This window comes from Pristiophorus japonicus, chromosome 11 (genome assembly GCF_044704955.1).
Source record: "Pristiophorus japonicus isolate sPriJap1 chromosome 11, sPriJap1.hap1, whole genome shotgun sequence".
Lineage (NCBI taxonomy): Eukaryota > Metazoa > Chordata > Chondrichthyes > Pristiophoridae > Pristiophorus > Pristiophorus japonicus.
This window is the reverse complement of record NC_091987.1, coordinates 78309340-78328013: the sequence shown is the minus strand read 5'-3', so window position 1 is coordinate 78328013 and position 18674 is coordinate 78309340. Positions and strand designations below refer to the sequence as shown.

The 18674-nt window shown below is 40.2% G+C and overlaps 1 protein-coding gene across 1 annotated transcript in view; it reads right to left on the bottom strand.

Moving 5' to 3' along the window:
- Positions 1-18674, bottom strand: part of LOC139275774 (immunoglobulin-like domain-containing receptor 1) — a 55321-nt gene that overhangs the window by 4232 nt on the left and 32415 nt on the right. Inside the window, exons 3-6 of the mRNA XM_070892974.1 lie at positions 8184-8333; positions 7341-7460; positions 4871-5017; positions 1554-1688 (exon numbers count right to left, since the gene is read on the bottom strand). Coding sequence (XP_070749075.1) covers positions 1554-1688; positions 4871-5017; positions 7341-7460; positions 8184-8333 — 552 coding nt within the window. The remainder of the gene's footprint in view (positions 1-1553; positions 1689-4870; positions 5018-7340; positions 7461-8183; positions 8334-18674) is intronic.

Below are 18674 nucleotides of genomic sequence, written 5' to 3'. Positions count from 1 at the left end.
GGTTACTGCACAAGATAAAAGTTCACGGGGTTGGGGGTAATATATTAGCATGGATAGAGGATTGGCTAACTAACAGAAAACAGAGAGTTGGGATAAATGGTTCATTCTTGGATTGGCAATCAGTAACTAGTGGGGTGCCGCAGGTATCAGTGCTGGGACCCCAAATATTTATTATCGATATTAACAACTTGGATGAAGGGACCGAGTGTAAAGTAGCCATGTTTGCTGACGATACAAAGATGGGAGGAAAAGCAATGTGTGAGGAGGACACAAAAAACCTGTAAAAAGACATAGACAGGCTAAGTGAGTGGGCAAAAATTTGGCAGATGGAGTATAATGTTGGAAAGTGTGAGGTTTGGCAGAAAAAAAATCAAAGAGCAAGTTATTATTTAAATGGAGAAAAATTACATAGTGCTGCAGTACAGCGGGACCTGGGGGTCCTGGTGCATGAAACACAAAAGGTTAGTATGCAGGTACAGCTAGTGATCAGGAAGGCAAATGGAATCTTGGCCTTTATTGCAAAGGGGATGGAGTATAAAAGCAAACAAGTCTTGCTACAGTTATACAGGGTATTGGTGAGGCCACACCTGGAATACTGTGTACAGTTTTGTTTTCCATATTTAAGAAAAGATATACTTGCTTTGGAGGCAGTTCAGAAAACATTCACTAGGTTAATTCTGGAGATGAGGGGGGTTGACTTATGAGGAAAGGTTGAGTAGGTTGGGCCTCTACTCGTTGGAATTCAGAAGAATGAGAGGTGATCTTATCGAAACGTATAAGATTATGAGGGGGCTTGACAAGGTGGATTGCAGAGAGGATGTTTCCACTGATAGGGGAGACAAGAACTAGGGGGCATAATCTTAGAATAAGGGGCCGCCCATTTAAAACAGAGATGAGGAGGAATTTCTTCTCTCAGAGGGTTGTAAATCTGTGGAAGCTGGGTCATTGAATAAATTTAAAACAGAGATAGGCAGTTTCTTAACCGATAAAGGAATAAGGGATTATGAGGAGCGGGCAGGGAAGTGAACCTGAGTCAGAGTCCGAGTCCATGATGGGATCAGCCATGATTGGATCAGCCATGATTGTATTAAATGGCAGAGCAGGCTCGAGCAGCCGTATGGCCTACTCCTGCTTCTATTTCTTATGTTCTTATATAGTTCTTTTTAAATGCAGCAGTTATAATCCCAAATTAGATCCATGTGAGTGGGTGTGCATGTGTACAGCTTTATTTTTTTTAAATACTTTTTTTAAAAAGCAACCTCATCTAATTTTATGCAAAATGGAAGGGAATTCAAAGAAAATTCTGTGTGAATCGGAATTATACTTGAAACAAAAAAAAATAATCAAAATCAAAAAGTAATGCCAGCCTAAAGTTTTCTTCGGTGCCACCTCAGCTTATTGTTGAAGTCACTGATACAGAAAGGTAAAAAGTAAATGTTATGTTACCATACAACCAGTAGCCTATTTTTGTTCCCCTCCCATTTACTATCTGCTCCATGGATTCTACCAGTTCAAATATATGCAGTGGCATAGTAATACTACAAATAACATACCTCTTTGTGTCGGCCCATTCATGTAGAACGAATTTAACTGGGAATTCCTTTCTTCCTCAGTATACATGGGCCTATTAAACATCCATGGCATTATACCCTTCTTCGCCTGTTTGACTAGTTCATGCCGTGCAAGAGCTAAATAAAAAGAGAGTGTCCCGATTCACTATTTTAGTCCAAAAACATTCAATAACAGAGGGTTCTGAAATATAAAATTACTAATAAGTATATGATTTATAATCTAAAACTGTTGCAAGAATTTCACTCAGTAGTCAGATATTAAATTAAATTGCTGATCTTTCAAATTTATTACTATCAAAGCTAAACCTTCCATAACCTAAAAGTGCACTGTCCATATATTAATTAATGAGGGGTTTAATGGGGCTAACAAACAGCCCACTTGGAATTTAATTAGAATTACTAGATTCCAAAAATAGTATCTAAATTATGCCAGATTATAATGCTACCTTCTACAATATTTTCTGTAGATTTGTGGCATTGATGGAGCAGTTGGAAGGATATTAAACCCACACATGTACCTTTACATTCATGACTGTTGCAAATTTTGGAAGATCTGATGTATTTTGTTTTTATATGTTGTGTGCATCCGAATTCAGTATATTTCCAAGAATTTGTCCAGCTTCACGTGGGTTTAATATCCTTCCAACTGTTATATTAATGCCATAAGTCTATAGAAAAGATGAGTTTGCAAAATGTTATGACTGTCCGCTAAAAGTGTACATTTAATTTTGCATTATATCTAGTTCATTTTTCTGCTTCAGTGGTATCAAATCTAGAGAGATCCCTTTTTAAAAAGTAATGCAGACTATCACATGCCTACAGACTGGTAAACCTCAATATTGAACAGGATTCTGTATTTCCTGCTTTTAAAAAATAATTGTTCACAGGATGTGGACGTCGCTGGCAGGGCCAACATTTATTGTCCATCCCTAATTGCCCTGGATCGTGATGGTGAGCCGCCGCCTTGTTCTTCAGAAGGTGGTAGTGAGCCACCTTTTTGAACCGCTGCAATCCATGATCCCTCATGTAACGGTTTGGTACAACTGAGTGGCTTGCTAGGCCATTTCAGAGGGCAGTAAGAGTCAACCACATTGTGGGTCTGGAGTCACATATCGGCCAAATCAGGTAAGGATGGCAGATTTCCCTCCCTAAAAAGGGCATTAGTGAATCAGATGGGTTTTTAACAATAATCCGGTAGTCTTATGGTCACATTACTTTGGATTCCAGATTTATTTAATTAACTGAATTTAAATTCCCCAGCTGTCGTGGTGGTATTTGAACTAATGTCTCTGGATTAATCTAGGCTTCTGGATTACTAATCCAGTAACATAACCACTGTGCTACCATACCCCCAGCATGTTTGTAAACTGACCCACCACAAAATGTATTCATTTTCCCGTGTTCTAAATGAAGCACCACTATGCAGTGGTAAAATATCTAATCCTAACTTTATTAAAAAGTGACCATATAAAAATGACTATATTCGTCAATATATTCTCCAAGAATCATTTCATTAATGTTGTCACACAGAACAGAACACAAAAACGATATACCTCCACAAATCCTGCTTACGCTCTCTCGCTCCTTCCTCCCCCTTGGGCTTGAGTTCATTAATAAAACCAACATTGTGTGCCAATTGGGCTGTACATGATTACTCAATCCCCATTGTTTAATCTGTTTATTTGAAAGCAATGGAGTTGTTTGAACTCTTCAGACACATATTCAGAGAAAGGATGCATGGTAGCTGTAGGCACAAGGTGATAAACTTGGATCCAAATAACAATCACTTCACTGCATGCTCATTTTGTCTCAATACGGAAATACGCAAAGACAATGCCCAGGATGTAGGAAAATTCTAAACATCATCTTTGATCTTTGAATTGTTTTTCACTGTGAACTCTATTTATTCTTAGAATGTGAGCAACACTAGCAAAGCCATATTTATTGTTGCCCTGAACAACTGCTGGGCTACTCCAGAAGGCATCAAGAGTCGATGAAATATCATGGCACTGGAGTCATGTATAGGCCAGATAGGAAATTAGTGAACCAGTTGGGTTTTTACAATGATTCATTGCCATTTTTCCCTAACACTAGCCCACAAATGATCAGAGTACATTGAATTTACAACATAGAAACAGGCCAGTTGGCCCAACTGGTCTATGCTGGAGTTTATGCTCCACATGGAGCTCCTCCCACCCTACTTCATCTAACCCTATTAGCATATCCTGCTAGATTAATTGAATTCAATTGCACAATTTGCCATGGTGGAACTTGAACATGGATACCGTGGTGTAGTGGTTATGGTACTGGACTAGTAATCCAGAGGCCTGGGTTAATAATTCAGAGAATTGAGAGAGAGTTCACCATAGTGGTTTGAGAATTTGAATTCAGTTTTTTTAAATCTGGAAATAAAAAGCTGGTATCAGTACAAAGTGATCATGGAACTGCTGGACTGTCGTAAAAATTCACTGGTTCACTAATGCCCTTTCGGGAAGGCAACTTGCCGTCCTTACCCGGTTTGGCCTACATGTGGCTCCAAACCCACACCAATGTGGTTGACTCTTAACCAATGTTTCTGGCCTCGTGAACTTCCCTCATTGTAAACTGCTCAACCATCGGTGGCCGTGCCTTCAGCTGCCTGGGTCCTAACCTCTGGACCTCCCTCCCTAAGCCTCTACGCCTCTCTACCTCTCCTCCTTTAAGACGCTCGTTAAAACCTACCTCTAAACAAGCTTTTGATCATCTGCCTTAATTTCTTCTGTGGCTCAGTGTCAAATTTATCTGTAAGATTGTTATGAAGCACCTTGGGGCGTTTTACTACGTTAAAGACGCTATACAAGTAAAAGTTATTATTAATAAGCTGCACTGCCTCCTGCGCAGACTGCCTCCGCCCATTCCACTTTTTACACATGAACGGTATCTGCAATGTAAAAGCTGGTGAGTGGCCTGCATGGGACCTTGCTGTTGACTGTGCGGCCATACAGCTGAGCTGGAACATTGCTCTTGACTGCCCTCTAAAGTGATCTGGCTTGCCAGCAAACTACAGTTGTACAAGGGCAACTAGGGATGGGCAATAAATGCCAGCCTGGTCAGTGACAACCACATCTCAAGAATGAAGAAAGAAAAACTCATGACCTCCAGGTGGTTGAAGATATTCCTGGACCTTAACCATTACACTACCATAGCCAATTAGTCATTGGAAGAATTTCCAACTATCGATCCAATGTCAACCATATCATTAGCTAATTTTGTAGGGGATGGGGTGGAAAGGAAATAAGGAATTGAAAAACAGCTTTTACCTTCCTCTGGGCAACAACAGCGTTTTGGGCAGCAGATACATCGGAGATAACAGCAGCACCGTTGTGGGCAGCACTGGCACCAACAGATACTAATCAATATGAACAATAGAAGAATACCCATGATAATAAATATCACCGTAAGCCAATCTGGAATAAATAAATAAAGATAGGTATTAATGGATTGTATTGTAGAATAATCTACTGCAAAGAAGGACTTGGATTGTTCTGCTTAATGCAATAATATATTTTCTACTTAGGTTGAGTGAAGTAATTTCTTTAAAACAAGAGCAACACATTTAAAAGGCACAAGTACGTTACCTTTACACAAAAAACACACAATGTAGTGTGCAGAATATATACATTTGCATGCATACATTACAAACAGGACACTCCAAACTTGTTTAGACCGAAATATCTTTCCACACACATCTCTTGCCTTTACTGCTCTCTCATATACATTGATACACAAACACACTCATTTTGGTAAATATACATCAAAGTATTGTGTTAGAGGGGAATGCAGACTGTCACAAGTAAATGTGTAATTGTGTCTGACCGTTCCACTGATATTTGTCCAAGCTACAAAGTTCCAAGCATGTGCAAGTATTGGAAGATAACAGATGGTTACATGGAACATCTCCAAGGCATTCAACTGAAGTTATTCAAATCATTCGAACAGCAATATCTTCAGGCCTTGTTGGGGAAAATTACTCGGAGGCATTGCCAACAGCTATGTAATGGACAACTCGATGTCTTTCCCCCCCAGAATTAATCAATATTTTTAGGTAATTTTGATGTTTAAGATGTTGGGCTAGATTTTGCTGTAGCAGGGAATCGAATGGTGTCTGCTGTTCATTAAGACTTGCCTCTGCACCCTTCAGCTCAATTTCTTTTTGCCCACAAAGTTGCTGAAAATGCGAGCTGATAACAGTGCAGCGAAGGAAACTGGGCATCTGGGATCTGAGTGAACAGGGCATCTCCTGAACCAATGAGATTTATGGTCTGGTAAATAAACACCAGAAAGACTGAGAAGGAGTGTTAGTTAAATGGGATGAATTCAATGTCAAATCAAGTACAGAAAGAGGAATAGCGAGAGGGAAAGAAAGATTGGATTGAAAAGGAAAAGCAAGTTTTAAAAAAATCCATTTTTAAAATCTCCTAAAACAATTCACCACATGAAGGAATGAGACTCCACACTTAAAATAATTAATTTTCGGTGTCAGAGAGGTTGATTGGCAGTCATTAACACTTATCAAATCGTTAAAAGGGTTCTTAAGCTTGTAATTACTAGTCCTAAATATCTACGGCAGATATTAGTTCATATCTACTGCGCAACTTCAAGACATTCAATGCATTTTAATGGTGAGACAGATAGAGAAGTGCCGTTTTCACGAAGCTAATAGTGGAGCAGCAAAACTCAGGACAGCAACTTTTGGATATTTGCATTTAACCGTGCATCCACCCATCGCCTGAAGTTGCTGTACCATTTACGTATAAATAATAGTAGGCGCCATTAGCCTCACCATTATTTTGACAGCAAAATCGGGCCCATTATTTTAGCTGTTTAGAGTTGGTTTTGAAGAGAAGTTAGATGGTTACTTAAAGCAGTTGGAAAATTTTTGGTTTTGTGGTAATTGTTGGTTCCAGACTGATAGTTTTGGAGAAAAATAAATTAGCAATTTGATTGGTTGCTTTGGTGTGGATTGCTGGTTACTGGTTGGTAGTAGTAACTTTTTCTACCTGTTAGTGATGTTCAATAAAAGATTTGAGCCAATCATAGAATTTTACAACATGGAAGATGACCATTTCGCCCATCGTGTCCAAGCTGGCTAACAAGAGGCTATCCAGCCTAATCCCACTTTCCAGCTCTTGGTCCGTAGCCCTGCAGGTTACAGCACTTCAAGTGCACGCCAAGTACCTTTTTAAATGTGGTGAGGGTTTCTGCCTCTACCACCCTTTCAGGCAGTGAGTTCCAGACCCCCACAACCATCTGGGTGAAGAAATTACGCCTCAAATCCCCTCTAAACCTTCTACCAATTACTTTAAATCTATTCCCCCTGGTTATTGACCCCTCTGCTAAGGGTAAAAGGCCCTTTTTATCCACTATATCCAGGCCCCTCATAATTTTATGCATCTCAATCAGGTCTCCCCTCATCCATGGAAAACAAACCCAGCCTATCCAATCAGTCCTCATAGCTAACATTCTCCACTCCTGGCAACATCCTTGTAAATCTCCTCTGTACCCTTTCCAGTGCAATTACATCCTTCCTGTAATGCGGTGACCAGAACTGCACACAGTAACTCTAGCTGTGGCCTAACAAATCAGTGTAGTTAACTGAACAGATAATGACTATTTAAATGAATCATTTATGATGCTGCAGACATAATTAAGTGAAGTGATTTAGTTATATAAATGAATAATTTAGAAAGAGTTTAACACTTTGGAAAAGAAACAAATTAAAAAACATACGTAAAACAATAAGTCGAACTTCTTTGTCTGAATCTCCCGTAGTGTCTCCTGGTGCCTCAACAGCGCAGAAATAAACACCATGGTCCCACCACATCACTTCACTAATCCACAGGTCAGCTCCTATGAAGCAAATATATACAGGTTACACAGAATTGATCTATATTGTCAAGTTAGAATTAATACTGAATTCAAAAGTAATTTTGTGCTATACACTGTAAATAAAGACTCGCAAACATCTAAGTCTTGCATCTAGCATGAGTCTATGTATAGATGATTTAGGATAAATGGTCATTTGTAGTAACATGGGACTGCATTGAGCACCCTTCTCTTGCACTAACATGACATCTTTCAAGACATTATGGCAATGTTTCTTTAATGAGGACTATCTGATAATTGGGATATCCTGATATTTACATAAAAGAGGCTAGGAATTTAGCAATATCACTCTAGCTGGCAAGATGTTAGCTATGCTCAGCATGCAGATCCCAAGTGCTGGTACAACATAGTAAGACTTTTTTGCTAGCTAATATTGTCATCTTATAACACTGTAAACAAATAGTCTACAGTAGCAGTATCACTGGTCATATTTTGTTGGTATTGTGTACCAGATCTCTATTTTGTGCTAAATCTTTGGAATGAATAACTGCACAAAAATTAATGACACGAGAGAGAGACAAGAGAGACCAGCTTATTTAATGGATCACATTTTAAAACTAGTTTCCTGAAAGAGGAACTGAAACTTGGGTAATGGAACAGGGGAGTGGGGCAGGAGGAAAAATGTTACTGCCAGAGAGGATTCCCTCCTGCTGACTGTACTTAAGTTGATCTCAGTGTGATGCTTACTGTTCTGAATGGTGATTTTCCTTTGTCTATATTCATGCCCAAGTATCGGCTCATTCTGTCCCCGTTTCTGAACAACAATTCGCACCTGCCGCTGGTCATCTTGGCAGTCATTGGTTGGATCTTGGCCCATACTCAACATAGCAATGTATGCTGGAAGAAAAAAAGCAGATTTCATCACCAACCAAAGAGAATCGCCCATTTCTTTCTTTTCTCCTCACCTTTCCTGAAATTAACAGCTTATGTTAGAAAACTGTTGTAAAAGTGTCAGCAATCACTGGGACTATGCAAATCCTTTCGAGGTGTTCTTCAACTGCTCCAGGTACCTTGCAGATCACAGCACCATAGAAGATGGCCGTTAGACACATTTTTGTGCCAACTCTGACAATCCAAAATGAATCCAATTGCCCTGCACGCTCCCAATTGTCTTGTAACTCCTTCTGATTCAAATATTTATCTATTTTCACTTAAATAATGCAGAAGTAACTGTTTCTCCCCTTTAATACTTTGAATTTATTCACAGCTTTTGTTTTACTGACGTCCCTACGCATCGATAGATTCCCAAGCCAGCTAGATGCAATCTGAAAGATATCTAGTTATCTAACCCTAATGTAATTACAAAATTGTTTAAATCTGCTCATTTCTGATCCCTATAATATTTCTAACCAATATCCTTTATAAAAAGGACCTACTTAGTCCTTAGAACTTCACCTTTTTCATAGATAGCTAAAAATCCCTTTAATCCTCTTCTTACCATCAACAACCTGCCTTTCTCTTGTCTGACTTTACAGCAAAGAGATTCTTGTATGACACCCGGTCTGTGGGTTAATTTCGGTCTTCCTTATTCTACTAGTATAGATTTAATCTATATAGACTGGATCAACTGGGCTTGTATTCACTGGAGTTCAGAAGAATGAGAGGGGATCTCGTAGAAACGTTTAAAATTCTGACGGGTTTAGACAGGTTAGATGCAGGAGGAATGTTCCCAATGTTGGGGAAGTCCAGAACCAGGGGTCACAGTCCAAGGATAAGGGGTAAGCCATTTAGGACCGAGATGAGGAGAAACTTCTTCACCCAGAGAGTGGTGAACCTGTGGAATTCTCTACCACAGAAAGTTGTTGAGGCCAATTCACTAAATATATTCAAAAAGGAGTTAGATGTAGTCCTTACTACTAGGGGGATCAAGGGATATGGTGAGAAAGCAGGAATGGGGTACTGAAGTTGCATGTTCAGCCATGAACTCATTGAATGGCGGTGCAGACTCGAAGGGCCGAATGGCTTACTCCTTCACCTATTTTCTATGTTTCTATGTTTCTAATCTTGCTATTTCACATGCGATACAATTATTTACTGCATCCTTTAAAGTGACGTTAAAATGTTCATTTTTTTTGTCATTTACTCTTCTAGTTCCACTTCCTACTTAATTTTCTTATTGCTCATATCATTCGAATTTTTCTCTTGCTGAGTATTACACATCTGCAGTGCTTCTGACCTTGGATTTGATACAATAAAGGCCAACAATATCAGTAAACTTCGCTTCTGATCAAATTTAAATGAACTGCTAAATATACTTGCCTAATAACACTACTTCGTGTGTCAAAGATGGAATCTTTATAAAATTGGTTGCACTTTCGGTTCTCACTTGTTTGTACATCATCTGTTCAATCTACCCCTGGGATTCCCCGTGATTATCACATGTTTACTTCAGCTTTGCATGCATGTCATGCCAACAGTTTGATATCTATCCACTCACATTGAACTGATTAACAACTGTTTGAGTTATCACTTATTTTAAAACCAGTCTGTCAAACTGCAATGTCCCTTATGTTCTCTATTTTTGACAGCTGTTATGCCATTTTTCCTCAATAATGCCTCCTTCATCTAATTTAAGTCTATCTTTTCAAAACATTCTCTGCTATTTTATTCCATATCGTGTTCACTTTTTACACCTGTAAATGTAAACTATAATATTTGCACCTCAAGTAATCTGAGAAGTAATGTTTTCAATTATAGATAGGGTTGCCAACTCTCCAGGATTGTTGTGGCGTCTCCAGGAATTATAGACCAATGTCTGGGACATTTCTGAGAGAAATCATAAGAGCAATAAAAACATTGTGTTTAAAAAAAAATTACACTTTTGTTTACTAGTTCCAAAAATACTGGACATGGGAAAAAATGCTTTTAACTGATGATCAAGAATCATCCAATCAAGTAATGAAGAGTCCATTCACTTCCCGATTTACGTAGAAAGGCAGTTCACCATGAGGATAGACATGTTGGGCGACCATTGGTGGTAGGAGATCATGTGATGAAACCTCCAGGAATATGTCCAACTAGAATTGGCAAACCTAATTATAGATCATTAAGGCAAACCGACTTATTTCCAGTTCGAGACCAGGCAATTTCAAGAATGAAAGCTGTTAAAGCATATTTTTTTAATCCATTGTTGGAGCGGATTTTTGGACATATACTTGATTGTATACGGGACCAAACATTTGTTTTATTTTCCCCTTTAAATGAATTTTGTAAGGGACAATACTGATGCATTATGCTTTAAACAGTTAGACTTTAAGGCATGCTGGCCTTGAGTTAATGGAGATAGGAAAGTGAGATAATGAACACTGGAGAGTTAAGTACTGGGTATGTTTGTTTATGCCGGTGTCAAAAGCCTGCACTTGTTTATACTGCCCTGTCACAATGCAGGATGGGTTATATCAAAAGCTTAGCCTTCGATAGTCAAACCTTCGATAGTAGTGCTAAAGCAGGTGTTGTAAAGTGACGTAATTTGTAAGATAAAAGAACTTCACTGCAGATACCAATTTGAGAAGTGGTTCAAAGACAGGGGTCTTTAACACTTCTCCCAAAGCTTTGTCTCCAATTTAATAAACCTCTCTTTATATATATTATACAGTCTCAGAAATATTTTTCCACAACAAAATGGCGTAGTCAGCTGGATACTGTCTGATCAGACGTGATCACTTAAGACAGTATCTGGAATCTGGTGTTAGAGACTAAAAAGAGAGGTGTACGGGCATGACGGGATAGTGTATAAGATACGAGTAAACAGATAGCGGGAAGAGGCTGACTAACCAGTTTGAGTTGTCCCTTTAGTAAATAAGGTCGATGCGGAAGGGAACTGATCGATCCAACCTAGAGCCGAAAACTCCGGTGGTAAGGAAACACGCTAGCTTTGTTGCGAAGACAAAGGGTCTCCACAGAGTAGTCGTGGCCGTGAGTATTACAGAAACAAAGGGAAACGTCCGAGACTGGCGAACATGGAAGGTAAGGAAGGGAATGTAAAACGCGGGCTACCCGGGTCATTAATTAATTCCTATCATTAATTGTAACTTGCGTAATTACGTAATGCCATAAAAAAGCCGATAGTGACTATCTTAAGTGACATGTGGATCCAGACATAAGCTTTGTTGAATGAAGAGAGACTTTTGTGAGTGTCTATTTTGAATGAAGAGAGTACTCGAGTAATTTTGACTGTGGAATGAATGAAAGCTTGTTTTAAGAAGGTGTGGAGTTGCCTGCCTGTTTTAGCTCCACCCACTCTTTCCAAACAGAGTGAAATGTTTTTTTTTTTTTTAAACCCTTCGTAGTGTTGTCCTGTATGTGGGAAGTTTAAGAAACTGTGAACCTTATGGTATTACATTTTAAGTTAGAAACGAAGGTGTGGATATATTCGGATGATAAGTTACGGAGCTAGGAAATGTACAAAGGATAGGTTTGTTGAGTAAAAGATAAAAATACATGGTCCCGGTAGTAAAAAAAAAAAGAATTTGACACGCTCACTTACTTGTCGAAAGAAAACATGCAATTGGGTTGAAAGACATAAATTTAGTCCAGGAATGAGATAAAGAATGCCTTTTAAAACGCTCCCATTTTCCTTTGTGTAAAACCTTGACACGAAAGCTTCTAGCTCAGTAAAAAAAAAAGTTTTAAATTTAGAAATACCTTCAGGGATTAGGTCAAACTCCTGGGCGAGTGGTGAGCTATCTGTGAAGGTGTAAAAGGCTAAAACAGTAAGCTTTAGCAGTTTAGAAAAGAAAAAGATAAAGCAGGAAAAGGTCTCTGCCATGGGAACAGGATGAGGGCAGAAAAGGGGGACTTGCCATAATTGTGGAAAACTGGGCCATTTTGCCAGGGAATGCATAGGGAAAGGCAGTGAAAAGCAATGTACGTATTGTGGTAAGAAAGGGCACCTGGAAGCGACATGCTATGGTAAAAATGGCTATCCTGATAAGGCAAGGACCCTGTCAGAACAGGAATACCAGCAGTGGCAGGCGTACAAAGCCACCCGGTGATATCCGGTGGCCCCTGTACAAAGTAAAAAGGAGGGAAGGATATATGTGTCTGCACTAGTAGGGGGCCGACCGTGTGAGATGCTAGTGGACACGGAAGCCTCAATATCCATTACCAATATGCCCCTTCCCGTCACTGACAAGGCGGCTCTGATAAACGGAATAGATGGACGGCCCACACTGGCCTACCTGAGTACCACCCAATTGGTGGAAATTGATAACTTATATATACCCATGAGATTTTACGTATGCAAGAATCGTGAGGGAACAATATTGGGGAATGATGTAATGAGGGAATTTAAGGCCCTGATTGATTGCGGCAAGAGGAAACCGGCCCTAGACCTCAGAGTGGGGCCCTGAACAAGAACAGGCATATAGTAAACTCAAGTCAGAACTAGTCTCCGCACCTGGATTGGGACTGCCTGACATGAGTAAGGATTTCCACATCCACTGTAACAATGAAGGTGGGTTCTATATGGCCGTGGTCACCCAAGATCACGGGGATAAAAGGAGACCTATAGCCTATTACTCTACCACCGAAAGCCCGATGGTGACTGGGTTATCCAGATGTAATAGCCGCGCTAGATTGCGCAGCTTGGCAGTAAAAATAAGCGAGCCTGTGGTGATGACTGGAAACATCATTCTCCACACTAAACACACATTGGTAGAAATGTTAAATACAGGAAAACTGAGAACCGTATCTAATATGAGACAGGCAAAGTGGGAAGCAGTCCTCTTAACACCAAACAAAGCGGTAACCATAGAATAAAAGACGCCCCCCTTCAAACCGCAGAACAAACCTTGTTTGTGGACGGCTCACGGAAATACGTAGAGGGACTACCTCGTACCGGATGGGCCGTAGTTAACCAGGATCTAGAGACAGTTGAATCAGGGCGAATTAATGGGGGGTCGTCAGCTCAAGTGGCAGAACTGGTAGCCCTCACCCGGGCACTGGAATTATCGGAAAATATGATTGTTAATATCTATACGGACAGTAGATATGCATTCGGGGTAGTACACGATTATAGGACAGTATGGGGGAGAAGGGGTGTTTGCGATGGATAAAGACATAACTTACTAAATACCAGTTGATATCAGCTGTGAAAAAAGATATTGGTTTAATTGAAAAAAAAAAGAATTTGAAGAGGTTAAAAAAAAAACACTCTCCATTGATAATGATTTTAAATTATTAAAATTAAGTCAGTGCCGCTGGGGCCCCGAGACGATCAGATAAGTATTGAGAAACTACACCAGGACACTTCTGAGGAGGAAATAGGTAAGTGGACAAAGCAGGGCGCAACGCAAGGGAAGGATAACGTTTGGAGACGAAACGACAAGGTAATGGCGCCTGAATGCATACAGAATATCTTATTGGAGTTGCATCATGGCCTGTCTCATTCAGGATGAGAGGCCATGACCGGGAGTCTTGGGAGAGATTGGTGGTGGAAAGGGATGGGGAGAGATATTGCCATCGATGCGTTACGTGCGCACAATATAATCCAGGCAGGCCCATTAAAATTGAAATCGGGCACCAGCCCCGTCCACGGGGGCCATGGGAACACGTACAAATTGATTTTACCGGTCCCTTGCCCCCATCCCATGGAAAAAGATATTGCCTAGTGATTATAGATCAATTTACCCGGTGGGTGGAAGCTTTCCCCACACGTGATTGCACTGCCTCAACAGTGGTAAGGATATTGACCGAGCAGGTGATTCCCCGATGGGGAGTGCCTCTTCAAATAGATTCCGACCAAGGCACCCACTTCACCGGGAAAATTGTAAAAACAATATGCCAGCTGATGGGCATAAAACAAAAATTCCACATCCCCTACCACCCGCAGAGTTCTGGAATGGTAGAGCGCATGAACCGTACCCTCAAGAACGCCCTGGCAAAGGCCATGCAAATGTCAGGAAAAACGTGGACAGAAGTATGAACTAATGACAGGAAGGGCGATGCAATTACCAGAGAACATCATAACAGGGGGGGCCGATGTAGGCCCATTAAAAGACAAAATAAAACGGTATGTTTTGGAACTAAGTACTCAATTAAAAGGGATGCGTAAATTAGTTAGGGACAATCTGGAAGAAAGAGACGCGGAAGCAGAGCTTACAAAGCTCCCTGAAGTCCCATTGGCGGGAAGTCGCGTTATGGTAAGGGTCCTCCCGGGAAAACCGGGGTTTGCCTCAAAAATGGATAGGACCGTATGAGGTTATAATCAGCGGGGACACTTGTGCCTGCATCGATGTTAAAGGGAACGGACAATGGAAGCATCGGACCCAGCTGTTTAGCACACATATTAGTTGTTGTTGTTTGTCTATTTACAGATTGACAGCGAGAGATTCTTCAAGCAAGCCATACGGTCATTTTGCCTTTGACTATTTGTTAATTATAGAGTAATAAGATGAAACTATATATTGCGATCGGTGCGATTATCATAGTTCGTGTTCGGTCCGGCCTGCTAGCTAGACCGAAACGAGAGTTACATGTGAATACCTTTTTGTACATGTCTTATGTTTATGCGCAAAATGAGAACTTTTCCAGTTGCTGGGTATGTTCGCACATCCCCATACATAGCAAAGGAGGCATCCCTTTGAGGTCAATCTCCCTTAACATTTCGGAAGTAGCAGAGTGGGTAATGCGACAAAATGGTACAGGGGAAGTAAATGATACTTGGAACCAGAGTGGGAATAAAGAAACGTGGAGATCGGGGGGTGTTACCTTTTGGATGTATTTGACGGATGGTACCAGCCGGAATACAATAGGTCGGTACGACCCCCGTTCCTGGTTTTGACCAACACCTCAGGAGTTGGAAGGCCCACCGCTGACATTTGTTTCACTAGAGACCTGACTGGTGAGGAAACAGGTTTTGTAGCAGGATATAGCAATTGTACGCAATACTTTAACCTCACCAGGTGAAATATAATAGCCAGCGAAACAACAAACCAGGGGTTCTTTGAAATAGAGGTTTGAAGAATCAGACAAGTAGCCAGGACTGGGACCCTAAGATTAGGTGGCGACGGGGGCTGAGAGAGAGATTGGGATCGAATCTAACAGCATATAATTGCACTTATTTTGTGTGTGGGCATAAGGCCTACCCCTGGTTGCCTCAGAACTGGAGGGGATCCTGTTATTTGGGATATGTGGTCCCTTTTGTCAGACGGGTACGTACTTTAGCAGAAGTACAGACGCCAGGTCGACTAAGACGAGATCTTATCCCGGTAGAGAGGCTATTTGGGGTCATGATGCTCCCATTCGGGATAGGACGCACCATGGATGAATTACGTAACCTAGAGAGGGTGCTGGAACAGATAGTTAATGACACTGCTGAAGCAATAGAGGGCATAACGGCTGAAATGATAGCCATACGCACAATGTGCCTTAATTGGAGCTGAATGTTGCACTTACATTCCCGATAATTCAGAAAACATAACCAACCTCGCTGATCACATAAGAAGGGAGGTAAAGAAGTTATCCACGACAGCAGGAGGATCTGGCTGGTTTGACTGGCTGTTAGGGGGATCCTGGGGGTCCTATCTTATGCATGGAGTAATTATTCTGGTTGTAATAATAATTACTTGCTGTCTGATTATCGGGTGTTTTAATATCTGCTGTAAAGTTATGATGGCTCGACTGATGCCAGTAGCCAGTGTAATCGCCGAAGAAGAAGAACATCTGATGGAAATACCTGAAGATACCAAGGATGAAGAAACAGACGACAATGACACCGACCACTATCTTTGAAGGGTAGCCTAGAGCTACAGGCAAGGTGGACATACGGAACATCAGGGAAGTAACATACCCCAAATATGCTACTATCATTGTGGTCATCTGGATTTCGAAAACATCCTCCAGGACCAAAAGGGGGAATATTGTTGGAGCAGATTTTTGGACATATACTTGATTGTATATGGGACCAAACATTTGTTTTATTTTCCCCTTTAAGTTAATTTTGTAAGGGACAATACTGATGCATTATGCTTTAAACAGTTAGACTTTAAGGCATGCTGGCCTTGAGTTAATGGATATAGGAAAGTGAGATAATGAACAATGGAGAGTTAAGTACTGGGTATGTTTGTTTATACCGGTGTCAAAAGCCTGCACTTGTTTATACTGCCCTGTCACAATGCAGGATGGGTTATATCAAAAGCTTAGCCTTCGATAGTCAAAGCTTTGTAGTGCTAAAGCATGTGTTGTAAAGTGACGTAATTTGTAAGATAAAAAAAACTTCACTGCAGATACCAATTTGAGAAGTGGTTCAAAGACAGGGGTTTTTAACACTTCTCCCAAAGCTTTGTCTCCGATTTAATAAACCTCTCTTTATATATATTATACAGTCTCGGAAATATTTTTCCACAACAATTAAGGCAAACCAACTTATTTCCAGTTCGAGACCAGGCAATTTCAAGAATGAAAGCTGTTAAAGCATATTTTTTTAATCCAGTACAACATTGCTGTGACACGGCGGTGAGCACAGTGCTCTAAGACCACCGGACTTTACCTGTCGATTATGTATTTTTGATCCTCTGATTTAAAATGTAGACTGAATTATATCTGTGTGCCCTGGTCCAATTATCCCTCACCTTCTATCCACATTTCAAATAACAACTTGAATTTATATAGCACCTTGAAAAAGGTAATAAAAATGTCCCAAGACACTTCCCCTGAAAACTACACTTAGTCTCGACTCCCTGTGTGCAACCCCAATGGAGATGGTCCATTTTGTTTAATTTTATACAGACAAACCCAAATTCATAAATACACACATATTTATATTTCTCTTGCTTGTGTTTATGTAAAATATGTGATTCAGGCTCTACCAGTTAGCATAATACTTTGTTACATCAGTGAGTTACAAAATACACAGATTCCATCACTCCACTTCATAACTTGTTTGGTTTTATTTCTGTATATTTCTCAGTCTCTGATTTTCTCTACATATAATTGCTCTGCCTAGCATCCTCCCAAAGTGAATATAACTTTTTTTAAATAGGAAAGAGAAGAAAGGTTGGGGTTTTCACATGGGGAAAAGGCAAACCTAAAATAAAGATGCACAAACTTTAAAAAATAATTAAAACATTTTTTGGGAAACTTTCTTTAAAAAAATATTTTATTAAAATGGTCAAATTTCACACTGCACAAAATTAGCTTTCTAGGCCCTCAACAGCTATTCAGCAGTTAATACGCTGTTAAAATCCCAATCACATCTAATCCCTTTGGGTCTAAGTTTTAGCGGGGAATTTAACAACGTACTTAATGAGGAAGAGCCAAAGTTTTTGTCAGTTTCAATGATTTACGAGATTTCACTGATTGCGGTTGTGCGTGCGTGTGTGCGTGCGTGCGTGTGTGCGCGTGTGTGCGTGCGTGCGTGTGTGTGTGCGTGTGGGGGGGGGGGGGGCGGTCAACGAAGTTGCGGTCAGTTTCAAAGACGAGAGTGCGCCTTCATACCGACTGAAAATTCAGGGCCAATCATTAGTGTCCAATATTCAAAGCAGAGTACTACATCTGTATTTTCAATAACTCTACCTTTTGGCAGAAACACAACAGTAATAATCGTGAAATAAAACCTGAAAGTTAAAAGCCTAATTTTTAAATACAATCAATCAAATGTAAAAAGCAGGCTGCAGTACTGATCCATTGCTTAAACACAGAATTCAATTGCTGCATATTAAATCTCATTCTTATTACTGACAAGTGAAATGTAATAACTGTAGAAGTGCAAAGTACAAAAATTGAAATTTATGTAAATCTGCAATGATAAAAAACACCACTTTATTTTAGTATGGAGGACTGGAAAGACCACATAACCTGATTCTATTAAACAGATGTTTGCATTGTATTTCCATGTTTTCACATCAGGTGGTGCTGTTGCATAGCTGAACATTTACTGCAGAAAGGTAGCTTTTTCCTTTACAAAATGACCAAATGATTTGTTTTTATTCATGTGGGAGCTAGTTTATTTGATAGAGAAACTTTGCATGAACATAAGGACGAATGGTGTTGGGGGAAACAGCAGGTGGCGTGTGATCCGAATAATAAAGATCATATAAATGGAAACTGCAACAATGCAATGTTTAGGGTGGTGGAGCATGATGATGCTCTGACACGGTTGGCAAAATCTTGTGTGATGGTAACACAGGACCAGCAGTCAGCCATTCAGCCCTTCGTGCCTGTTACACCTCTTCCCAC